Below are 24,702 nucleotides of genomic sequence, written 5' to 3'. Positions count from 1 at the left end.
ATTTAAAAAAATCTATGGGGTATTTTGAGCTGAAACTTCACAGACACATTCAGGAGACACCTTAGACTTATATTACATCTTGTGAAAAAGCATTCTTGGGCACCTTTAAAGAATATTGAAATAAGAATGAAAGGCAACTCTATCTCCTGGTTTCACACACAAGGCTTAAGATAGTCCTAGACTAAAATGCATGTTTTAACTGTTTTAACTGAAAGCAACTTGAACTGACATTTCTTAAAATATGTCAGTGCCATTGTTTTTGTCTCAAGATTCACACCAGTCGTGTTATTTTTCAAGGGTACATTTATAAAAACTACTTAAATGTCCTAATTGAACTAAGGCCTGATCTTATCTTAATCTAAGCCCTCTATGTGAAACCGGGCCTAAAAGTATTGTTTTAAAATTTTGTTAAATTCATTAAAAAAAAAAAAAAACATCCAGAAGCTGTAATAAACAGTGGCAGTAGACGTGGCCATTGAGTCAAGCAGTTTCTCTCTCATTGTTTGACTCCTCCACATCATCATAGTCTGCATTAAAGAAAAAAACAACCAAACAAACAACAAAAAAGTTCAGTATTGTGACTGCATCAGTATTTTAAATATATATATAAAATATAAATATAGTGGTGTGGGCAATTCAGTTTCAACTCATGAAGGGATCAAATTGTAAATTTTGAGTCTTAAACATGAAATATATTACAATATATTTAGTAAGTGTAGGAATCATAAGACAAAAAGGTTAGTCCTACCTAACAAGTTTCTCAAATCTTCAGTGATACTCCACACATCATCATACTCCTCCTGATCCCCCTCTTTACACAAAAATATCATTTAATTCAGCTTGTGTCATTGATGTCATTGATCTGTTTCCCCTCATGAATGTATGAGACTATTAGATTAAACCTGAAGCCATGATGAATCTTTAATGGTAGAAAAGCATGTTCAACATAACTTAGAAAAAAAAAATAGATTAAAAATGAAGTTGTGTGACTCACCCATTACACATTGAGAGCACTGTCCATTAATGATGACATCTTCATAATTCTCTGGTGTGTCCACTATACACACACACACACACACACAGACACACACACACAAACACACAGACACACAAAGACACACACAGACACACACAGACAACATAAGCTCTTAAATATAACTTTAACATATTGATTTATAAAATAACATTTTATCTGAACTTGTCTTCACCTTAAAGAAAAAAGAGTGTAAAAAGAGCAAAATTATATCTAAAAAACAAAAAACCCCACCTTTTTCCGTACCATAGGTCTGTCCACTGGTAACGACATCATCATAGTCCTCTGGTGTGTCATCTACAAATTTAACATGAAATCAATGCCATCAAGCTCAAAACAAACTTCAATGTATATAATAATATGTAGATTGTAGAATTACAGAGAGAGAACTTCAACTACAGTACGGAAGTGAACCAGCACCTGTCTCATGATCGGGTTTTGGTCCATCGATGATGATTTCCTCATAGTATCCTGATGTGCCTGTATTCGCCCTCTCTTCAATGTCAGAACAAAATATTAATATAAAAAATAAAGATATTTGCTGGAATAAAATGCAGGCAGTGAGATCATTTTAAACATCTAGTAATGAAATCACTTGACCAGTTTACAAGACCAATGTCATATTATGCCATTGTTATTCAAAACACCAGACTCTATTATTTTAGCATTGTATATTGTGTTTTTGTTTTGTTTTGTTTTGTTTTTTGATAATTTGTAAATCACCTCTCTAACCTAAGAGAAGCGAATCCACATCTCCACGCCCAGGACGCAATTCTTCAGAGATGAGACTCCCTGTTAAAGGAGAGAGGAACAGAACAAAAACAGACTGAATTCTCATATACTTTGGGTCATACAGCTCTGTGGATTGATAGAGTAAGTGATTATAATTGATTATGCAGATGTTGCTGATGTCGCCGTTAATTAATGAAGTGATAGAGATACATAATTAAGACTGAAGGATGAAACAGCTCACTTCATAACAAAACTAACACAGATGACTGAGGTTTTTGCTTGATAGTATTTCTTTTCTCAGAGAAGATTTCAGAATTATCTAAACGCTTGAATAAGTTGCATTTCAATCAATCAAATGTGAAGTGGATTTCACAGGATATTCTACTAACTTAAGTGAGATTCCATTCCAAATGGAGTGTATATGTTCGGTTTGAATGGCAATGAAAATAAAATTGGGAATAAGGGTTCATCGATACATCACTTCACAGGAAGTGGAGAGGGAAATTTACCCAGCTGTCATTGTGCATCACTCCAATACTTAAAGAAGTTTGAATGAAATAAACACCAAGGAATGGACGTGATGCTTTTAAATTAATTTAATTAGTCCCACGTGTGGTTTTACATGACTGTTAATAGTTACAATGTGCACAACAAGTTTTTAAAAGTCTCCCATGATGCCTCACCTGTATGGGTTAAGTGATTGTGTCTGTGATAAATTTCCTCATAAACTACCTCACTTGGAGCCCTGTGTAGTCCTGTGTACCAGTCAGAGAGAGCTGTGAGTGTAGAGAGACAAACCTGCTGTCAGTTCACAACACATGACTGATCACACACTGAATAAGACACAATATGACAGTCTCTGGATCGCTCCTACCTCTCCTCATCACTCTGTTCTGCTGAATCAGTATAAGCAGTGGCACTAAGAGCAGTAAGAGCACAACTCCCAGTACAATCACAAGCACAGAGAGAGACGGAGGAGTTTCTGAACGAGTGACTGATGTTGAGCTCACTGTCTGAGAAACTGGAGGAGAAGATGATGTTGTTGTGGCAGGAGTAGTGGATACTAACAAATCTGGAAAAACAGACACAAACACATTCATATTATTGATATAAATACACAAATATTATTATCACTAAAATTATGTGAAAATGAATAAAATTGCTCAGTGTTTGCTGTGACCTGCACAGGTGAGTCCAGCGTGATCTTTGTTGGAGCAGTCAGTGTGGTTCTTCAGGGAGAGAGGACAGTCCCACAGGTGAATCTCATTCCCTCTGCACTCGACTCCGTTCAGCCACACAACACCTTCACCAGCACCAAAGACTGAATTCCCATCAGCCCTCAGTGCTGCTCCACAACCCAGCTGTCTGCAGACCACCTGAGCATCGCTGATGTCCCACAGATCATCACAGACTGAGCCCCACACAGCGTTATGATACACCTCCAGCCTCCCAGAGCACCGGCCCTCCCCTCCACTCAGTCTGAGAGGAACATGATCTAAAATCCACAGACAAGTAGACATTATTATTGGCCAACAGAGTTCAGTCAGAACAGCGACACCTACAGTGTGTGTGTGGTGTGAGATGAAGTCCTCTTGGTTCCCCCCAAACAAAATTACATGCATTCATCACAAATGGCTGTTATGATTTTTATGTTCTTCTACATCAAATGAACTTACCTGAACACTGTCTCTGATGTGGAGATGTGGAGCATGACAAAGAGCTTCTAGGGAACTCATGACTCTCCTGTTCTGTAATTACAAGTTCATTCAATATTATATTTAGTGGTGTAAATCAATAATAATAAAAAAAAAAATTATATATATATATATATATATATATATATATATATATATTTGTAATTAGTTGTGATTAATCGCACCCAACATTACAGTTTTTAATATACAGTTTTATATTGTAATAATTTCACATTTCATATACAAATTAATGTAGAAACAACATAAAGACAGTATACATTTTAGACATTTGATCTACACTTCACATTCTTCACTGCATAAATTATAAATCAAATATAAATTAATCCTTATTAAAGCTATAAAAGTTATTCAGTCAAGAGCAGTGAGTAATTTTCTTTCTTGTTCTTTGATTAACATTAATGACAGACACCAGCAGGTTTATTAGGCATCATTTTGTGTGTTTTTGTCCATTCAAGTATGAAAAAGAACTCAATGAGGCCTGCACACTGTCTAAAGCGGCTTTCTGTGCTTGAGTTGTGTGTGTTGACACAGACAGGAGATTCATAGACACTGAGTTCTCTGTCGTTGCACTTTAATGGTTTAAAGGAATCTGCATTAATATATAAAAAATGGATGCTGCTTGATATTGATATTGATATTCCGATTGGGTCCTGTGAGTGGTGTTAAATCTGATTGGTCATTGTTTTTCAAAATAAGAGTTTTCCCAACACTGAATTTTTTAGCTTGTAAAATTAATTTTAGATTAATTTTTAAAGTTTTAGATGTTTTTATAAAATTAAATTATTATGAATAATATATTTTTATAATGTCTATTTGTTATTTAAGGCCCTTGGGCCATACTTACGCTACAAACATCATAGATGTATGATGTATGGAGTAGCACAAATTACACAAAAATTTAAATATGCTTTGAGGTTCCTAGAACAAGTAATATGCAACATGCCTTTAGTCAAAGTATAGCGGTAGGCTAATAGGCCTATTACATCGTCATTATAATACAATATAATGCAGGATGTGCTCACTCGGTTGAGAGAAGATCAAAACCAAGAGAAAAAGAAAACTGTATTTTTAAATTCATTGTTATAGCTATCTATCCTCTTATGTCAGATTCTTAAATTTAGTCAACAAATTCAATCAGAATGCAAAGACACGGTGTATGGCTATTATGACCAAATAAAAGGAAGTCGGTATCAATAAAATCAATTTTTGGATTGACACAGGCTGTTTAGACATGGCATGTGGATTTACACAGCAAATTATAATTGCATAAATTATGTTAAAAGATTAATGTTTTAATGTTTAAAATTTAATGTAGAAATATGAAATAATTGAAAAAAAAATGAAACGTCTACTTTTTTAACTATGGAACTAAAATAGGTGGCGGTAAGCCTCTAACTTAATGAGAGAGTTCCTTTATTCAAACTAGTCGTTCAAAAATCCTAACTAATTTAACCTAGCAAACGACTCTGGGTAGCCTACTTGAATCTATAAAAGTTACTGAGTATAACTTTATTGAACTGTTGTATAAATGTCACATTTGCGATTGTGCAGATGTTCCTAAAAACAGCACTCTTGCTGGTGCGATAACTCGCATATCATAGGCTCGTGTTATAGCTAAATAAATAAAACAGAACTCGTTAGGCCTAAATGTTTTTATTTTTTTTATTTTTTTCATTTTGGTGTATGCCTATTCCTATTGTGATGGCAGTGGAGAGAGCGCTGAAAACTCTCGAGAGCACATAATTTAGTGAACAAATTTATAGAAAATGATCATTCTCTGTAAAGCAATGTGACGTAGCCTACAAATTAACCATCAACCATATTATTGATTTTTATTAAAATGAGAGAGATCGTATTAGGACTTCAAAATAAACTTTTTCAAATCCTTTATGGTTGCAACTATTTATTTTTAACACAGTGTCATTGTTTTTCTTCTTCTCATTATTGTTATTATTATTATAATCAGGGTTCGAAATGACTTACGACTCTTGGGGGGTCCCCTAAAATTTAATTATTAAAGGTTCTGAAGCCCCATCCCCCCCCCCCCCCCCCCCACCCCACCACCACCTCTTTGTTAAAAAAAATATAGATTAATAGTAAATAGATATATTTAGTTATATTTGTATATTAGATATAATTAATAAACAGATTGTCTCTTTCAGGGGCATCATGCACTCATTATTTTTGAGGGGGCACGAGTTATTTATTTATTTATTTATTTTTTCAAACTGAATTATCATGAAATATCTTAATTCTCACCTTTATAGATTATGATCTATAGTGGGCGATGGTCAAATTAACCTAATAATGTAATATGCATAAAAAACCTGTCTGTTTACTTAATTAACAGATATGGATGTCATGCCATAACATATTTTTAATACGACTGAGTTTATATATATATATATATATATATATATATATATATATATATATATATATATATATATATATTTAATATTGCAAGTTAATGTAAATAAAAGCATTGCAAGTTACATCATCAAAGAACATTTTCACTGACAGTCTAGTTCTAGCACTCTCAAAAACTCCCATTAAAATCACTGAAAGCATTTTTTTCTCATTGGAATATGTAAATTGATTATATGTCTGTTGTTGTTATTGCGTTTTATTCTGAATGGATATATTATGTTATTTGTTATGTGTTAAAAATAATTAAAAGTTGATCAAAAAAAAATCACTGAAGCTGTTTATACTGTGAAATTAATAACTTACCGATTCGTACACATATTTGCACTTTGTTCAGTCAGCGAGCGAGTGAAGAAAACACCGGCATTTTAGCGATGAACACCTCTGATTGGTCATTGCATTCATAAGCTCAACAGCATCGTGTGTGATTGGTTATACAGTCTATGGTTTTAATGCAGAGCTTTACAAACGCGTCTGTCTCTGGCAGCACCAGCCAGCGAACGCAGATCTGAATTTAGCAGCTGATGATATGACTCACTGAACGATCTAATCACACTGGTGTGATTGTATTCAAATTGTATTTAATACAGAAAATATTAATCGGCAATTTTTGTTGTCTTTTGGAAGCTGCATTCAAAATCCACTTGGCTCAGAAATCTGAGGGGGCACGTGCAGTGTTTATGCAAGTGGTACACGTTGAAAAATTGATTTTAGGACAATATAACGTTGCAATAAAATTAAAAAATCTAGCTAATCCAGGAAACCTGGAACGCAGCATAATACCGGGAATGACACGCATCCGTTTTCTTTCTCTGACTGCGTTTACGGGGAAACTCGTTGAGACGGGCACTTTGACTTATTTTTTCGAGAACATCGTTAATTTTTTTTCGTTCAAACACAAATAGATAAGAAAGACAAGGGAATTCGGCGTTCACGAACTTCACGTGCTGTCTGCGACTGCGTGGCTCTGTGCGCCGACAGACAGACCAGTCTACATTTGGATGTTTAACATAAATATAGCCTACTGATACAGCAAAGACAACGTCGGCAGTATTGACGGCAAAATAGGCTACAGCTGTACAGCATATTTCGTTCTGTATTGACAGGGAGTTTTTTAAGCAGAATTTGATGAGAATTTGATGCAGTTGCAGATACCATAGAGAGTAAAAGAAACACTAGGCGGGAGGCGCCGAAAAGCGCGCTGTTTTTGCATCCCTGATATCTACAATTTCCCCCAACAACAGCCATGTTATCACATAAGCACAATTTACCCTTGAAAAAAGTCGGTGATCTTTCTTTTTCCTCTTTTTCTCTCCATGTGCAGGATTCTAAATTAAGAAAAATAATATTAGCTTCCTAGATAGCTTACCAAGCTCTCATGTAGCCTACTGTACATTCATGCTCAAATCACATTCACTTTAATCAACTCACAGACTTGAATTAAGTCTTGATTTATCTTTCGTAATCACTGACTGGACAAGTAGGTTGTTAAGCTAGCTTTGAATAACTAGTCTAGCTGCTAGGTCTGCTGTTAGCTGGCAGATAATTTGGCTTCATACACATAAGTTACAGCTAGCAAGAAACGTTGACAAACGTACTCTTCTAATCATTACACTGGGTATCTAGTTAATGCAACTTTTGATATAGGAACTCGAACTCCTAATATTTTACTATAAGCAATTATGGAGATATAAACACAATCAAAGCCCTTACAGGATTTTCATTCAGGATTTCATGTCTCGTTTTGCCGCGTTTATCTAGTACGTGTCTGCGGGAGCACCACAACAACATCTGTGACGCTGTATAGGAACTCACTCGGCTAATAGCTGCCCTGATTGCTGCCTCGCGCTAGGAAATAAATTAATTACTGTTATAAATACAAAACGTCACTAAAACCTATAATTTTCAGAATCATTTTTAATGTTAAAATATATTTGTCAGGGACCCCCCAAAATCCAAAAATGAATTCTTATGGGGGGTCCCTAATGACTTATGGAGGGTCCGGGACCCCCCCCCCCCCCCCAGACCCCCCTCATTTCGAACCCTGATTATAATTATTAATGATATTAATATCATGTCTTTTATTCCTTATATGTCTTTTGTTCGCACCCGTCCGCGTGCAGCCCAATTTTCGTGATGGCACGGACCGTGTGTGTACTCTACAACAGCCCACGCGAAAGTGAATTGAGTGATTGAAAACAAAAGTCCACTAGATAGTGCGCAGTGTACACGCCGAACGCATCTTTCCGCAGCCACATACTTTTAAAGGCTCGCACGCGCGTCTGTGCGCGACACAGAAGCCGTGTGCATGTTCATAAAAATGAAGCATAATAGAAATAATGTTGTCAATAACTTGCTAAAGCCTATCTATGTTAAATGTTACTACTAAAATCATTAAGAAGCTGAATAAATTGACAAAGAAAGGGTCCATACAATGTCTTAACGATGATCTATTGCATGACCGTCATTTTTAAAGTGGGTTTCTGAAACTTATGCATGCAGTAATGTAAGTAGTACAGAATTTTAAATGAGTCATATTGGTTTTCAGAAATAAAAAATAAAATAAAAAAACCGCTACATCTGCACATTTTAAGATACTGCACAAGATGTGAATAAATGTAACTTGTACACTCGTTGGGGTGGATACGTTTTATTCAACGAAATAAAATGCACATAACATGTGATGGAAACATATTTAGAGAAGAAACTAACAGTACATTTATTAGGTATAAAACGTGCATTAAAAAAAGTCTGTGACAATAATTAATCAACTAGAATAATCTTCAGACACATCGCATCTGAAATGATGATATGACCATTCTGAAATTCCAAAGCCAGAGTCGAATCGGTCGAATTTAAACTTGGACTTGTTAAAAAGCCTTTTTTAATTTTAATTTTATTTTTTACATTTTTAGATCAGCAGTGCAAAGTCATAATGATGGAGGAGCGCACATGAGCCTACTGTAGTAGACTACAGTTGCTGTCAATCATAGAAAAGTTTTTACCATTTTTGTCTGCATGTTTTAAATTGATAATATCTTATTCATATTAAAATCTTCGGACTCATTCGCAAAAGACGCGCGATTATGGATGTCGAGGGGGAGGGGGGCCTTTGCGATCGTTAGCCCAGGGCCCCGCGAAGGCTTAACGCGGCACTGATCGGACCCCTCGTGAGTGAGAAGGGTGTGGAAATCCAGTCAAGATAGGGTGACCACCCGTCTCGCATTTTGCGGGACAGTCCCGAAATTGGGAGCTTTGTCCCGCTTCCCGCAAGACTTAAATAGTGTCCCGCATTTCATTTATCTCTGTAATTTTTTTTCATCCCTGAAATTACAATACCACAGTAAGAAATATAATAAAAACTAGGAGCATTTAAAAATCTATTTGCGCAGCCGTCATATTCTAGCTGTGAAAATAACCAACCAGCGCAATCACAGAGACTGGGTTACATAATCAAATATAAAATATCACTGTATATTAAATTAAATAAAGGTTAATCATTATTGAAGTTACAAAAACTATTCAGTCAAGAGCAGTGAGTGATTGCTTTGTTATTTGTTGTTTGATTAACATTAAAAATACAGGCAGCAGGAATAGTTTTTTTTTTTCCCCTATAAGACATGCACGATCCAGTACATATTGTTACACATGCGCTGTCCTTCTCGACTAATATAGGTTCACTTAGTTAAGACATAACCGACTATGTTTGCTAGGATACTCGCCAAGACGGGCATGCTGACATAATTTTTGTATGAATTTGTCCGCTGAAGCGCAAGACTTGAAAGAGAACTCAGTATTTGCGCGCTGACTAAGCGTGTGAGCGCACACAAATCTTCTCGCAGCGTGCGTGAGTTCTCTTTCCCATCTTGTTCTTGAAGGTTTAAATCAGCAAGACTTAAATGGTTTCTTAAAATCTCTTGAAGACACGGCCACAGTTCTTCTGGATTTAGTTTTTTTCTCAGTTTCACCTGTTTCTTCATGTTATCGCAGACGGATTTGATGATGGTGAGCTCTGATCTCCATGTGGAGCACCGGCTGTTATCAGTCTTATTGTGTATTCAAAAATCTCACTGGATTATTACAATTAATCGCAAAATAAATGTTTGGAAATGAGAACGGACATTTCCTATTGACACACTACAGCAAAAGATATAAATAACTGGCTTAAAACCTTTTTTGGGGGCTGAAAATACTGACGTGCCTAAGTCTTACCCAAACAGGTGATCTTGGCCACTTCATCTTCACCACAGTTATTCTGTCCCCAGGGTGAAGATGGACACTGCCACAGATTTGAATCATGTGGTCGACATTTCACTTCATCCAGCCAGTTACGAGCTGATTCCAGTCTTGGTGTAGAATCAGACAAAATACCAGATCTTCCACAGTTCAGCTCTTGACAGATCAGACTCACTGTGTCTCTGTCCATCTGGTTCCAGCACACATTACCCCAGGATCCATTGTAGAAAACCTCCACATTCCCTTCGCAGCCCTCAGTTAACCTGATCTCTTTAAACTCTAGATGGAAACATGAACACTATATCAGCTCTCATCCAACCCCATTAATTTCAACCACTCGATGTTATATATATATATATATATATATATATATATATATATATATATATATATATACTGTACACACATATAACATATATATAACATCGAGTGGTTGAAATTAATGGGGTTGGATGAGAGCTATACACAATACATATATATGTATACAAACCCGATTCCAAAAAAGTTGGGACACTGTAGAAATTGTGAATAAAAACAGAATGCAATGATGTGGAAGTTTCAAATTTCAATATTTTATTCAGAATACAACATAGATGACATATCAAATGTTTAAACTCAGAAAATGTATCATTTTAAGGGAAAAATAAGTTGATTTTAAATTTCATGGTATCAACACATCTCAAAAAAGTTGGGACAAGGCCATGTTTACCACTGTGTGGCATCCCCTCTTCTTTTTATAACAGTCTACAAACGTCTGGGGACTGAGGAGACAAGTTGCTCAAGTTTAGGAATAGGAATGTTGTCCCATTCTTGTCTAATACAGGCTTCTAGTTGCTCAACTGTCTTGGGTCCTCTTTGTCGCATCTTCCTCTTTATGATGTGCCAAATGTTTTCTATGGGTGAAAGATCTGGACTGCAGGCTGGCCATTTCAGTACCCGGATCCTTCTTCTACACAGCCATGATGCTGTAATTGATGCAGTATGTGGTCTGGCATTGTCATGTTGGAAAATGCAAGGTTTTCCCTGAAAGAGACGACGTCTGGATGGGAGCATATGTTATTCTAGAACTTGGATATACCTTTCAGCATTGATGGTGCCTTTCCAGATGTGTAAACTGCCCATGCCACACACACTCATGTAACCCCATACCATCAGAGATGCAGGCTTCTGAACTGAGTGCTGATAACAACTTGGGTTGTCCTTGTCCTCTTTAGTCTGGATGACATGGCGTCCCAGTTTTCCAAAAAGAACTTCAAATTTTGATTCGTCTGACCACAGAACAGTTTTCCACTTTGCCACAGTCCATTTTAAATGAGCCTTGGCCCAGAGAAAATGCCTGCGCTTCTGGATCATGTTTAGATATGGCTTCTTTTTTGACCTATAGAGTTTTAGCCGGTAACGGCGAATGGCACGGTGGATTGTGTTCACCGACAATGTTTTCTGGAAGTATTCCTGAGCCCATGTTGTGATTTCCATTACAGTAGCATTCCTGTATGTGATGCAGTGCCGTCTAAGGGCCCAAAGATCACGGGCATCCAGTATGGTTTTCCGGCTCTGACCATTATGCACAGAGATTGTTCCAGATTCTCTGAATCTTTGGATGATATTATGCACTGTAGATGATGAAAGCTTCAAATTCTTTGCAATTTTTTTCTGAGAAACTCCTTTCTGATATTGCTCCACTATTTTTCGCCGCAGCATTGGGGAAATTGGCGATCCTCTGCCCATCTTGACTTCTGAGAGACACTGCCACTCTGAGAGGCTCTTTTTATACCCAATCATGTTGCCAATTGACCTAATAAGTTGCAAATTGGTCCTCCAGCTGTTCCTTATATGTACATTTAACTTTTCCGGCCTCTTATTGCTACCTGTCCCAGCTTTTTTGGAATTTCAAAATGTCTCACTTTCAACATTTGATATGTTATCTATATTCTATTGTGAATAAAATATAAGTTTATGAGATTTGTAAATTATTGCATTCCTTTTTTATTCACAATTTGTACAGTGTCCCAACTACATATATATATATACACACAAATGACCGAAATAACCAAAAAAGATTGAGTTAAAAATATTTTAAAAAGATAAAATTTAGATTTTAAAAGTTATCGAATAACAATTTTCACAACTGAGTATTTACCTGAGCACACGACTCCTACATCCTCCTTGTGTTGACAGTCCTGTTTTCCCCAGCCTGGAGAAGAGCAGCTCCACAGGGACGTCTCATTCCCCTCACACTCCACCTCATCCAGCCATATGGGTCCAGAACCAGGACCAAACCAGGCTGGTACCTGCTGGTTAGTGAGGGCCACTCCACACTGCAGCTGTCTGCACACCACATGGGCATCTTTAATATCCCAGGAGTCATCACACACTGTCCCCCATGAGCCGCTGTGAAAAACCTCCAGCCTCCCTGCACAGTCTCCCCCAGAACCCACCAGCCTGACAGACCCACGACCTGATATTCAGAGAAAGACAAACACATTAGTGATCACTAACAACTGAAGAATCTGCCCCGATGTTGCTCTTCTCACCAAGGCAGGTGATTGACAGCTGTTGTGTGGAGCTGCAGTTGAGAGTTTGTGGAGAGCTGCAGTTCCCCAGATGAGCTTCACTCCCAGAGCACTGGAAGCCCGTCACACACTCATGACTGTGTTCAGGACTGGATGAAGAGGAGCCGGAGAAGTTCAGCACAGAGCCACAGCCCAGCTGTCTGCAGACCACAGAGGATTCAGTGAGACTCCAGGAGTCCAGCAGAACTCTCCTCCAGACCTGATGGATGGAAACTTCTACCTCCCCCTTACACTGTCTCTCTCCAGACAACCGCACCAGACCGTCATGAACAGCCAGAGAGGAATCTGAGTAAAAGATGTGAACTTTTATTAAGATATTGCAGGGTAGTTAATGTATTTAATATTTTTTCAATAAAATCCCCTCACCAGAGCAGATGACTCCAACATCTCGTCTATGAGAACATTCAGCTCGACTCCATGAAGAGATGGAACATTCTGAGAGTTTTGTTTCATTCCCGTCACAATCAAACACATCAGCCCAGATTTCTCCACTTCCCTCTCCAAACCAGTCTGATCCCACAACAGACACAGCAATCCCACAATTCAGCTGTCTACAGAGGACACTGGCAGCTTTCATATCCCAGCATGCATCACACACTGTGCCCCATTTACTGAAGTACTGACGCTCAACTCGACCAGAACAGATGTCAGGACCATTGACCAGTCTGAGGTCAGTATAACCTGGACAAAGTACAGAGTTTTTACTAAAACAGTATGGGAAAAAAAAAAAAAAAAAAAGTATTTTTAAAAATTTGTTTATGATTATATCAATAAGTTAAAAACAACTGCTCCATTACCAGAACATAACAGTCCAATGTCATTCTCATGGGTACAGTCTTGTTTAAGAGAAAATGATGTTGGACAGAAAGATATATAAGACTCATTTCCTCTGCACTGAATCTCTTGTGTCCACATCTGAGCGTCTCCTTTTCCAAAAGCATCTTCTCCCAGCACCTGTACAGGAGCCCCACAGTCCAGCTCTCTACACACAACCTCTGCATCCTGCTGGTCAAAGGCAGCAGCACACACTGAACCCCACGTGTTTATTTGAAGTATCTCTAACCTCCCAGCGCACAAGTGAGGTCCATTGGTAAGCCTGGATTTTTTATGATCTGTTTTTATTACATTCAAAATGGAACAAAACAAAGAAAACACAGTTATTCAGAGTTATTGGCAAGCTTAAGAGTATAAAATTACAAAATGAACATCACATCAGATTTCTTTTTTCCTCATCAGTTTTGCAAGAGCGTTTTGTGTAATTGATGACATTTATCACAATATAAAAGTATACAATGTCATTCACCTGAGCAGATGACTCCAGCATCACCATTATGATCACAGGTATTTTTACCCCATCCTGCTGACCCACAGTTCTTCAGTGTAGACTCCATTCCAAAACAAAATAAAACACTCATCCAAATTGTTCCAGATCCTGGTCCAAACTGAGCATCACCCAGAGCATCTACAGGTTCTCCACAGTCCAGCTCTCTACACACCACTGCAGCATCAGCCAAATCCCAGAAATCACCACACACTGTTCCCCACTGACCTCTATGAAGAACCTCCACTCTACCAGCACAAGGACTGTTACCACCAACCAGCCTCACATTCATTACATCTAAGAGAGGGCAATAGAAAGAGAGAGAGGACATCATTTATCATATTTAATATAATAGACCAATTTTGTTGTTTTGTGATGGGTTCATATAGAGTATATCTTTTCTCTCTTTCAGTTCAGCTCTTACCAGCACACACCAGTTCTACATTGTTGTCATGTGAACAGTTGTTTTTATGTGATGGTGATGTTGGACAGAGGTGAATCTGAGACTCATTTCCTCTGCACTGAATCTCTTGTGTCCACATCTGAGCGTCTCCTTTTCCAAAAGCATCTTCTCCCAGCACCTGTACAGGAGCCCCACAGTCCAGCTCTCTACACACAACCTCTGCATCCTGCTGGTCAAAGGCAGCAGCACACACTGAAACCCACGTCTGATTATCAAGTATCTCTAACCTCCCAGAGCAGCGAGAACCTCCAACCAGCCTGACTTCTGAAGAAACAATAGAACATAAATAATAATAATAATAATAATAATAATAATAATAATAAATTACAAATAATTTATTTAAAAAGAATACTTGTGTGTACAGGTATGTATACAATGATATATTACCATTGTTGCATAAAACAATAAAAAAAATATATTATTTAGGTTGCTTTAAGGCAGGGAGATAATCAGTTATAAAATAAAATGAGGTTTGGAGCAGTTTACACTACCTGAGCAGATGACTCCAGCATCTTCAGTATGATCACAGTTGCTTTTACCCCATCCTGATGACCCACAGTTCTTCAGTGTAGACTCTGATCCAGCACATAACACACTACTCATCCAGATTGTTCCTGATCCTGGTCCAAACTGAGCATCAGCCAGAGCATCTACAGGTTCTCCACAGTCCAGCTCTCTACACACCACTGCAGCATCAGCCATATCCCAGTCCTCATCACACACTGTTCCCCACTGACCTCTATGAAGAACCTCCACTCTACCAGCACAGCGACTGTGACCATTTACCAGTCTCACATTCACACCATCTATATATTGAAGAGAAAGCATGAGAGATGAAGAGATAATGAGAAACAGAGAGAAATAATGAGTGAGTTAAAAGAAATCACACAATGAAGAGGGAAAACATTTTGATATCACATCAAGTTTCAATTTAGTGATTTGAATCTGAAGTGAAAATTAGTTTCAACCTGCACACACAAATTCAACATTGTTTCCATGAGAACAGTTGTTTCCATGTGAAATTGATGTTGGACAGAGGTGAATCTGAGACTCATTCCCTCTGCACTGAATCTCTTGTGTCCACATCTGAGCGTCTCCTTTTCCAAAAGCATCTTCTCCCAGCACCTGTACAGGAGCCCCACAGTCCAGCTCTCTACACACAACCTCTGCATCCTGCTGGTCAAATGCAGCACACACTGAAACCCACGTCTGATTATGAAGTATCTCTAACCTCCCAGAGCAGCGAGAACCTCCAACCAGCCTGACTCCTGAAAGAACAACACATTTAAAAAAAAAAAAAAAAAAAGTACACTTGATATATAAAAAATAATATTTTATAGATTCTATACTCATAGATTAAGATATGGAAGACAAATGCAACAAGTTTCATATTTGTATTTTATTTTTAATATAGCCTAAATCAACTAGGATCTTAGGAATTTGAAAACAGATTGGGAAATAAAAAATGTAGAAGCATATACAGTATGTTAAAGCTATAGTCTTTGTGTGGTTACGTCACATGTAAACAAGAAGAAAATCTGGTACGAGTACGAATTCAATGTAACACTTTGGTTTTAATGGTGGAAGATTGCATGGTAAGATTAAAGCTGCTGTAGGTAACTTTTGTAAAAAAATTTTTTTTACATATTTGTTAAACCTGACATTATGTCCTGACAGTAGAATATGAGACAGATAATCTGTGAAAAAATCAAGCTCCTCTGGCTCCTCCCAGTGGTCCTATTGCCATTTGCAGAAATACACCGCTCCCGGTAAGAAACAACCAATCAGAGCCAGGAGGAGTGTCTTAGCAGTGTCAATCAATCAAGCTCGCGTGCGCGCTGATCTCATCCCTCCCATGCACAGCGCCAGCGCATACAGGCTTCAAGATTACCGGTGTGCCGCAGCTTTGCTTATGGCGGAAAAACAATCCAAACTGCCAATTCCTCGAGTGGCACCTGCTCATAAAATAAAGACGGGTAAACGGAAAAAGACAGATGACGATGATAAAAAAGCCAAAAAGAAAGAATTAGATAGAGCCCGAAATAAAACGAGGGTAAATATCGGAGCGGCTTTTCCGAGGTGGAGGGAGCTGGAGCTATCCCTGCTTGATTTGTTTAATTTTTTAAGAACTACACAACTAAGATGATTTCAAAACAGGACTGACAAATTATGTATGGCATGGTTTCTTATAGATTTCAGGGTGATCCTTTGCATATAACATCGTTTTATTTCGCCATAAGCAAAGCTGCGGCACACCGGTAATCTTGAAGCCTGTATGCGCTGGCGCTGTGCATGGGAGGGGTGTGATCAGCGCGCACGCGAGCTTGATTGATTGACACTGCTAAGACACTCCTCCTGGCTCTGATTGGTTGTTTCTTACCGGGAGCGGTGTATTTCTGCAAATGGCAATAGGACCACTGGGAGGAGCTAGAGGAGCTTGATTTTTTCACAGATTATCTGTCTCATATTCTACTGTCAGGACATAATGTCAGGTTTAACAAATATGTAAAAAATATTTTTTTACAAAAGTTACCTACAGCAGCTTTAAGTAGCTAAACATTTATTTATTCGACAATATTCATTGATGCAAACTATTCAACTTTTTTGACAAATAGACATATGAATAAAAATGTATATAAAAAATATATTTAAAAAATATATAGGGATATTTTATTTTCAATGATTCTTACACAAATACAATTTTCTCCTTTTTCCGTTGTTAGTGACATTTGTGCTGATAGATTAGAAGGATTGTCTGTAATGATGGGTACACTTAGCGGCCATGACATTAACTAGTGGTAATATAATAGTATGTTTCAGCTATGATTCATGGGAACAGGATATGTCATGCCATGAGATCATTTAGTTGAGGTAACAATATCTGTATGTTATGGCCTCAAGATCCTAAGTTGGAGGAACGACATCCTTTTCTCATGGCCACTATTACAGCATATAACAAACCTGCCTGACCACAGAAGCTTTTTTTTTTATTAAGAATGACACAAAAGAGAGTGCAGAAGATATGATTAGACTAGGTCTATATATTAGCCCTACATTATTGTATTGTGCTATGTATAGACTATATTTGAATGAGGTTTGAATAATTTCATCAATATATGTTAAAAGAATATTTTATATATATATATATATATATATATATATATATATATATATATATATATATATATATATATATATATATATGAAACTATAAGATTTGTTAAGCTTCATGAAGCATTGTTTTGAAATCGCTCATCACTACATATTGTTGAATAAAGTCGTTATTTTGTTTTTTTGGTGCACAAAAAGTGTTCTTGTCGCTTCATAACATTAAAGTTGAACCACTGTAGTCACATGAACTGTTTTAAATATGTATTTAGTACCTTTCTGTGCGTTTGAAAGTATAAATGAACTTGCTGTCAATGCAGGACTCACTGAGCCATCGGATTTTATCAAAAATATCTTAATTTGTGTTCTGAAGATGAACAAAGGTCTTACAGGTATAGAACGACATGAGGGCAAGTTATTAATGACAGAATTATCATTTTTGGGTGAACTAACCCTTTAAGTTGAAACGACTTAAACAGCTAGTTCATTGTACTTAATTTAAGGCAGCAACTTTTTTTTGTTTTACAGTGTACATTTAATTGATATTTATATATGTACTGATAATTATCAATACATTTATCACTAATATATCACTAAAATAAGCTATTTATTTGGATTTTGTGTCACAATTACATCAGTATAGCTGCTCAGTTCATCTGTCAGTCACTACTGTGACATTCACTGGCACATGCCAATGAAGACCGGATGTGCCAATAAGCATGTGACATCGGCATCTCCTCTCCCTAGGGTTCTAAATAGAAACCCACTGAACCTTTTTTCTAAGAGTGAATATCCCTGTTTGCCATGATCACATTACGCAATAAACTTGTGGCCACAAGGAAAAGATGTAGTTTCCTCAACAACAGAATTAAAAACAAAAAATTTTAGTATAATGTAATATTAAGGTGAGGTACTGTACAGAGACGTTTACCTGAGCAGATGACTCCAGCATCTTCAGTATGATCGCAATTGCTTTTACCCCATCCTGATGACCCACAGTTCTTCAGTGTAGATTCAGATCCAGTACACGTGGCAAAACTCATCCAGATTGGTCCTGATCCTGGTCCAAAATGAGCATCACCCAGAGCATCTACAGGTTCTCCACAGTCCAGCTCTCTACACACCACTGCTGCTTCAACCAAATCCCAGTCATCACCACACACTGTTCCCCACTGACCTCTATGAAGAACCTCCACTGTACCAGCACAGCGAATGTGACCACCAACCAACCTCACATTCACACTGACTGTATATTAGATAAAGAAGTCAAAAGAAGGACAGATAATAATGAACAGTCAGAAAAAGAGATTTAAAATAATCTCTCAAAGAGAGAGAGAAAATATTTCATACAGAGAGTCAGAAGATTTGACATTAGATTTTATAAAAGTAAAAGAAATCCACTCTAACCAGCACACACCAGTCCAACATGAGAACAGTTGTTTTGGTGTGATGGTGATGTTGGACAGAGGTGAATCTGAGACTCATTTCCTCTGCACTGAATCATGTGTCCACATCTGAGCGTCTCCTTTGCCAAAGGCATCTTCTCCCAGCACCTGTACAGGAGCCCCACAGTCCAGCTCTCTACACACAACCTCTGCATCCTGCTGGTCAAAGGCAGCAGCACACACTGAAACCCACGTCTGATTATGAAGTATCTCTAACCTCCCAGAGCAGCGAGAACCTCCAACCAGCCTGACTTCTGAAAGTATATACATATACATATTATATATACAAACATTATATATATATACACACATTATATATATATATATATATATATATATATATATATATATATATATATTTGTTTCAAATGCATGCTTTTAACTATCAAAAGTATCCTTCAAACACACACACACACACACACACAATTCATTAAGCAACACAACCATTTTCAACTGTTGATCATGTGACACTGAAGACTGGGGTAATGACTGCTAAAAATTGAGCTTTGCATCACAGGAAAAAAATACATTTTAAAATATATTAAAATAGAAAACAATTATTTTAAACTGTAATAATAGTGGACATAAGCAACTTGATGGGCATAAGCAACTTCTTTTAAAAACTTCTTCTAAAAACAATTTTACTGACCCCAAACTTTAGAATGCTGCATATAAAATTAAAATATTTTACATTTTATGCAGTTGGTGAAAAGCAGACTATTTTTAGTGATGTAATAATATGGTTCAGAATGGAGCAGTTTACCTGAGCAGATGACTCCAGCATCTTCAGTATGATCACAATTGCTTTTACCCCATCCTGTTGAGCCACAGTTCTTCAGTGTAAATTCTAATCCAGTACATGTGACATAACTCATCCAGACTGGTCCTGATCCTGATCCAAAATGAGCATTACTCAGAGCATCTACAGGTTCTCCACAGTCCAGCTCTCTACACACCACTGCAGCATCAGCCAAATCCCAGAGATCATCACACACTGTTCCCCACTGACCTCTATGAAGAACCTCCACTCTACCAGCACAGCGACTGTGACCACCAACCAACCTCACATTCACACTGTCCTTTTGTGCAGAACAATGAAAGACTGTGAGAGAGAGGGAAAAAAAATCAGCTGCAGTATCTAATTATTTGAACTGAGATAATTTCTCCCTCAATTGAAAGTATAAACCTACTGTTGTTGAGTTTTATCAGAAAAATCAGAATCCTCATTGCCGTCTTCTGCTTGACGCACACCATTTCATCAGCTCAGAGCGTGGCACAAGATTCTTTTCTGTCCCTCGAATACACTGAAGAACATGGGTACTGTCAGCCCCCTAAAGAGGAGAGCCCTAAAACTTTCCAATCAGGTTCATCATTACCTTATTAGACACAACAGAGGAAATCATCAAACAACTTCACTGACAAATCAGAGGAGGTATTTCTGATTTTCACCATATATATCAAAAGAACGTCAGCTCTGAAGAGAACCCCTCCTCCCTATCGAGACACTTCACTGAGGATGCACACACACACACACACACACACACACACACACACACACACACACTAGAGGCAAAAATAGTCACACATCATTTGGGAGACTTTGAAGATTTCAGAGAGAGGAAGCACCTTATGTTATATTCAGCATCAGACCCAAACACCTGCTGATACAGACACTGATAACTGCTCAGTTCAAACATCATTATATTTATGTTGAATATATATTTTATAAATATATTATAAATATAAGAATATAAATATATATATATAAATTTCCAGGACTAAATATTTTAATATTGTTATTATGTCAAAACAATTTACTGTCCCAAATTAAAGCCAAATTTGCAACCCTGATACCCATTTTAGCAGAGTTTTTATTATTATTTAATTTGATACATTTTAATGTTTGTTGTTAAAACAACCCACAAATCAGTTGTAAATATAAAGTTTTCACTATAACACACAGAGAACTTAGCAGCCTTGGGCTATGTTTATGTGCATTGAATGTGGCAATGCGTTACTCGCCCAAAAGGTGGCAGCAAAACACTTGTTCTAAAAATAGAGGGCAGCAAAAACGAGCGGATATATATAACATCAAATGGTTGAAATGAATGGGGTTGGATGAGAGCTATATTATATATACACACAATACATATATATGTATACATACCCCATTCCAAAAAAAAGTTGGGACACTGTACAAATTGTGAATAAAAACAGAATGCAATGATGTGGAAGTTTCAAATTTCAATATTTTATTCAGAATACAACATAGATGACATATCAAATGTTTAAACTGAGAAAATGTATCATTTTAAGGGAAAAATAAGTTGATTTTAAATTTCATGGCATCAACACATCTCAAAAAAGTTGGGACAAGGCCATGTTTACCACTGTGTGGCATCCACTCTTCTTTTTATAACAGTCTACAAACGTCTGGGGACTGAGGAGACAAGTTGCTCAAGTTTAGGAATAGGAATGTTGTCCCATTTTTGTCTAATACAGGCTTCTAGTTGCTCAACTGTCTTAGGTCCTCTTTGTCGCATCTTCCTCTTTATGATGCGCCAAATGTTTTCTATGGGTGAAAGATCTGGACTGCAGGCTGGCCATTTCAGTACCCGGATCCTTCTTCTACGCAGCCATGATGTTGTAATTGATGCAGTATGTGGTCTGGCATTGTCATGTTGGAAAATGCAAGGTCTTCCCTGAAAGAGATGACGTCTGGATGGGAGCATATGTTGTTCTAGAACTTATACTTAGATACCTTTCAGCATTGATGGTGCCTTTCCAGATGTGTAAGCTGCTCATACCACACGCACTCATGCAACCCCATACCATCAGAGATGCAGGATTCTGAACTGAGCGCTGATAACAACTTGGGTTGTCCTTGTCCTCTTTAGTCTGGATGACATGGCGTCTGTAGTATTCTTACATTCTGCTAAGAACCAATCACATGTCAGAGACATTGTGTCCTATGTTCTTATTGGCTATAGCACTTGCCAGTAAAGTTTATGCAGATTGGCTCAAAAGTTCAGTGTGTATTATGCTGCGGAAGAGTTAACACTCATGTTGCGAGTCTGAGTCGAGCTAATAAATCCTCATGATAAGACTAGTTTTGCGTGCACCCAGAGTCTCTTTGAATACTAATCATTATAACAAAAACACAACATGGTGTCAGAGTGAACGGATCATATGAACAAAGATGGATACCGCTGGAGTTCCAATGCCCACGATGAACTGGGACGCAACTAACCTGCCTGAAGCATGGCGCAAGTTTCAGCAGCACGCAGAGCTGATGTTCAGCGGACCCCTGAAGAAAAAGGGTGAGGATGAGAAATGTAGTTATCTTCTCCTGTGGGTCGGAGAGAAGGGCCGTGATATTTTTAATACATGGTCACTGTCTGCAGACGAAGCAAAAGTTTTGAAGTCATACTATGACCGCTTCACAGCATACGTTGAACCCAAAGCGAATGTGATATTTGCACGTTATAAATTCCATGAAAAAATGCAGGGAGACCGTGAGCCTTTTGAGCAGTTTGTGACAGACCTGCGTCTGCTTGTCAAGGACTGTAATTATGCAAACAGTGATGAGATGATCCGCGATCGCATTGTATTCGGGATACATTCACCGAAAGTGAGAGAGAAACTTTTGAATGTAGGCTCCGAGTTAACGCTCGAAAAAGCGATAGATGTCGCTAGATCTCATGAGTTGGCGCAAGCACAGCTAAAAACTATTTCGAGCAGCATGAGTGCCTCACGTGAACATGCAGTGCACGCAATCTCCCGCCATACATCAAAAGGCGCAGTTCCAAAGCAACGTAACGCTAAATACACAAAGAAATACAGCGAGAATTTGCAACTTAGGAATGCTACCCCAGTGCACCAAAAAGGATGCGGCTACTGTGGAAACAAACCTCACGCTGATCGATCTCACTGCCCTGCAAAAGGAAAGGTGTGCAAAATATGTGGTAAATTAAACCATTTTGCAAAAGTCTGTCGCTCCAGCTGTGAGAAAACTGTCCATGCAATAAGTGAAGAACATTCAGACCAAGTTGATGAGTATGAAGAGCTGTTTATTGACTCGGTGACACAGGGCAGACAGAGTTCAGACACAGAGCAAGCTTTTGTGTATATTAAAATAGGTCCAAAACAACTTGAAGTCAAGTTCAAGCTAGACACTGGATCATCTGCCAACGTCATTCCCCTGCATGAGTATGACAAGCTGAACACTCATTGCACTCTGCAGCCGACATCTCGCCCCTTGTTTGGCTATGGTGGTGAACGCCTGGCGGTAAAAGGCAAATGTGACCTGAAATGCAAGCACAAAGACATTGAGATGGCTATGACATTTTATGTAGTCGACACAAATGCACCCCCTGTCATAGGTCTAAAAGGATGCATTGACTTTGGCCTCATCAAATTAGTACTATCTGTTACAGAAACACCGATAGAAGTGCCTATCTTGAAGGAGTTTGCAGATGTTTTCAAGGGAATTGGACTATTTCCTGGTGAGTGTACCATACACTTAGATCCGCATGCAACCCCAGTAGTCCACCCACCCAGACGTGTTCCTCTCGCACTACGTGGCCGTCTCAAAGAGGAGCTTGAGAGCATGATAAGACAAAACGTCATCGTTAGAGTCACTGAGCCTACCGAATGGGTTAACTCTATGGTTGTAGCTGAAAAACCACGCACAGGTCAGCTAAGGGTTTGTCTGGACCCAAGGGACCTTAACAAGGCCATTAAGCGACCTCATTACCCATTACCTACTCTCGAAGATATAACGTCCAAGCTAGCTGGTGCCCGTTATTTTAGTGTCCTCGATGCTAGATCAGGGTATTGGGCTATTAAGCTCACTGAGGATTCTTCAAGGCTGACCACTTTCAACACACCTTTTGGGCGTTACCGTTTCCGACGTCTTCCCTTCGGACTGATTTCAGCCCAGGACGAGTTCCAGCGAAAAATTGATGAAACGTATGAAGGTTTGAACGGGGTCATGGCCATTGTTGATGATATTCTCATCTATGGTAAGACCAAAGCTGAACATGATGAACACCTCCATGGTATGCTGCAGCGTTCCAGAGAGAGAGGGGTCAAGCTCAATCCAGAAAAGAGTATCATCTGTGCTACAGAGGTGAGCTATTTTGGACATCTCCTCACTGCTGAGGGAGTAAAGCCAGACCCTGCCAAAGTTGCTGCCGTAAGAGACATGGAGCCACCTAAAGACAAAGGGGAACTCGAGACAGTGCTAGGTATGATCAATTACCTCTCTAAATTTGCACCTGGTCCTTTCTGATGTCAACGCACCACTGCGACAGCTCCTAAAGGAGTCAAGTGAGTTCGTTTGGGATGCCCAGCATGACAAAGCCTTCGAGAAGAATAAAAGGGCTACTCACATGCATACCAGGACCAGTCTTGGCCTATTTCGATCCTCTCAAGGAGATCAGGTTACAGGTTGATGCTTCCAAGTATGGGCTCGGGGCAGTCCTGTTGCAGGCTGGAAGACCTATCGCGTACGCATCAAAGTCACTCTCTGAATGCGAAATCAATTACGCTCAAATTGAGAAAGAACTCTTTGCCATACTATTTGGTTGCAAGCGTTTCCATCAATATATCTATGGCCGTCAAATCGTTGTTGAAAGTGACCACAAG

The 24,702-nt window shown here is 38.3% G+C and overlaps 1 protein-coding gene across 1 annotated transcript in view; it reads right to left on the bottom strand.

Annotated features, from left to right (window-relative positions):
- Nucleotides 1-328: 328 nt before the first annotated feature.
- Nucleotides 329-24,702, bottom strand: part of LOC125245417 (scavenger receptor cysteine-rich type 1 protein M130-like) — a 49,698-nt gene continuing 25,324 nt past the window's right edge. Inside the window, exons 13-23 of the mRNA XM_048155991.1 lie at nucleotides 10,120-10,422; nucleotides 3,442-3,513; nucleotides 2,946-3,260; nucleotides 2,640-2,837; nucleotides 2,449-2,541; nucleotides 1,766-1,825; nucleotides 1,454-1,528; nucleotides 1,268-1,330; nucleotides 995-1,057; nucleotides 749-811; nucleotides 329-527 (exon numbers count right to left, since the gene is read on the bottom strand). Coding sequence (XP_048011948.1) covers nucleotides 481-527; nucleotides 749-811; nucleotides 995-1,057; nucleotides 1,268-1,330; nucleotides 1,454-1,528; nucleotides 1,766-1,825; nucleotides 2,449-2,541; nucleotides 2,640-2,837; nucleotides 2,946-3,260; nucleotides 3,442-3,513; nucleotides 10,120-10,422 — 1,352 coding nt within the window. The 3' untranslated portion in view covers nucleotides 329-480. The remainder of the gene's footprint in view (nucleotides 528-748; nucleotides 812-994; nucleotides 1,058-1,267; nucleotides 1,331-1,453; nucleotides 1,529-1,765; nucleotides 1,826-2,448; nucleotides 2,542-2,639; nucleotides 2,838-2,945; nucleotides 3,261-3,441; nucleotides 3,514-10,119; nucleotides 10,423-24,702) is intronic.

Source organism: Megalobrama amblycephala, linkage group LG14 (assembly GCF_018812025.1).
Source record: "Megalobrama amblycephala isolate DHTTF-2021 linkage group LG14, ASM1881202v1, whole genome shotgun sequence".
Lineage (NCBI taxonomy): Eukaryota > Metazoa > Chordata > Actinopteri > Cypriniformes > Xenocyprididae > Megalobrama > Megalobrama amblycephala.
The sequence above is the reverse complement of the archived record's forward strand: the minus strand, read 5'-3'. Positions and strand labels throughout refer to the sequence as shown.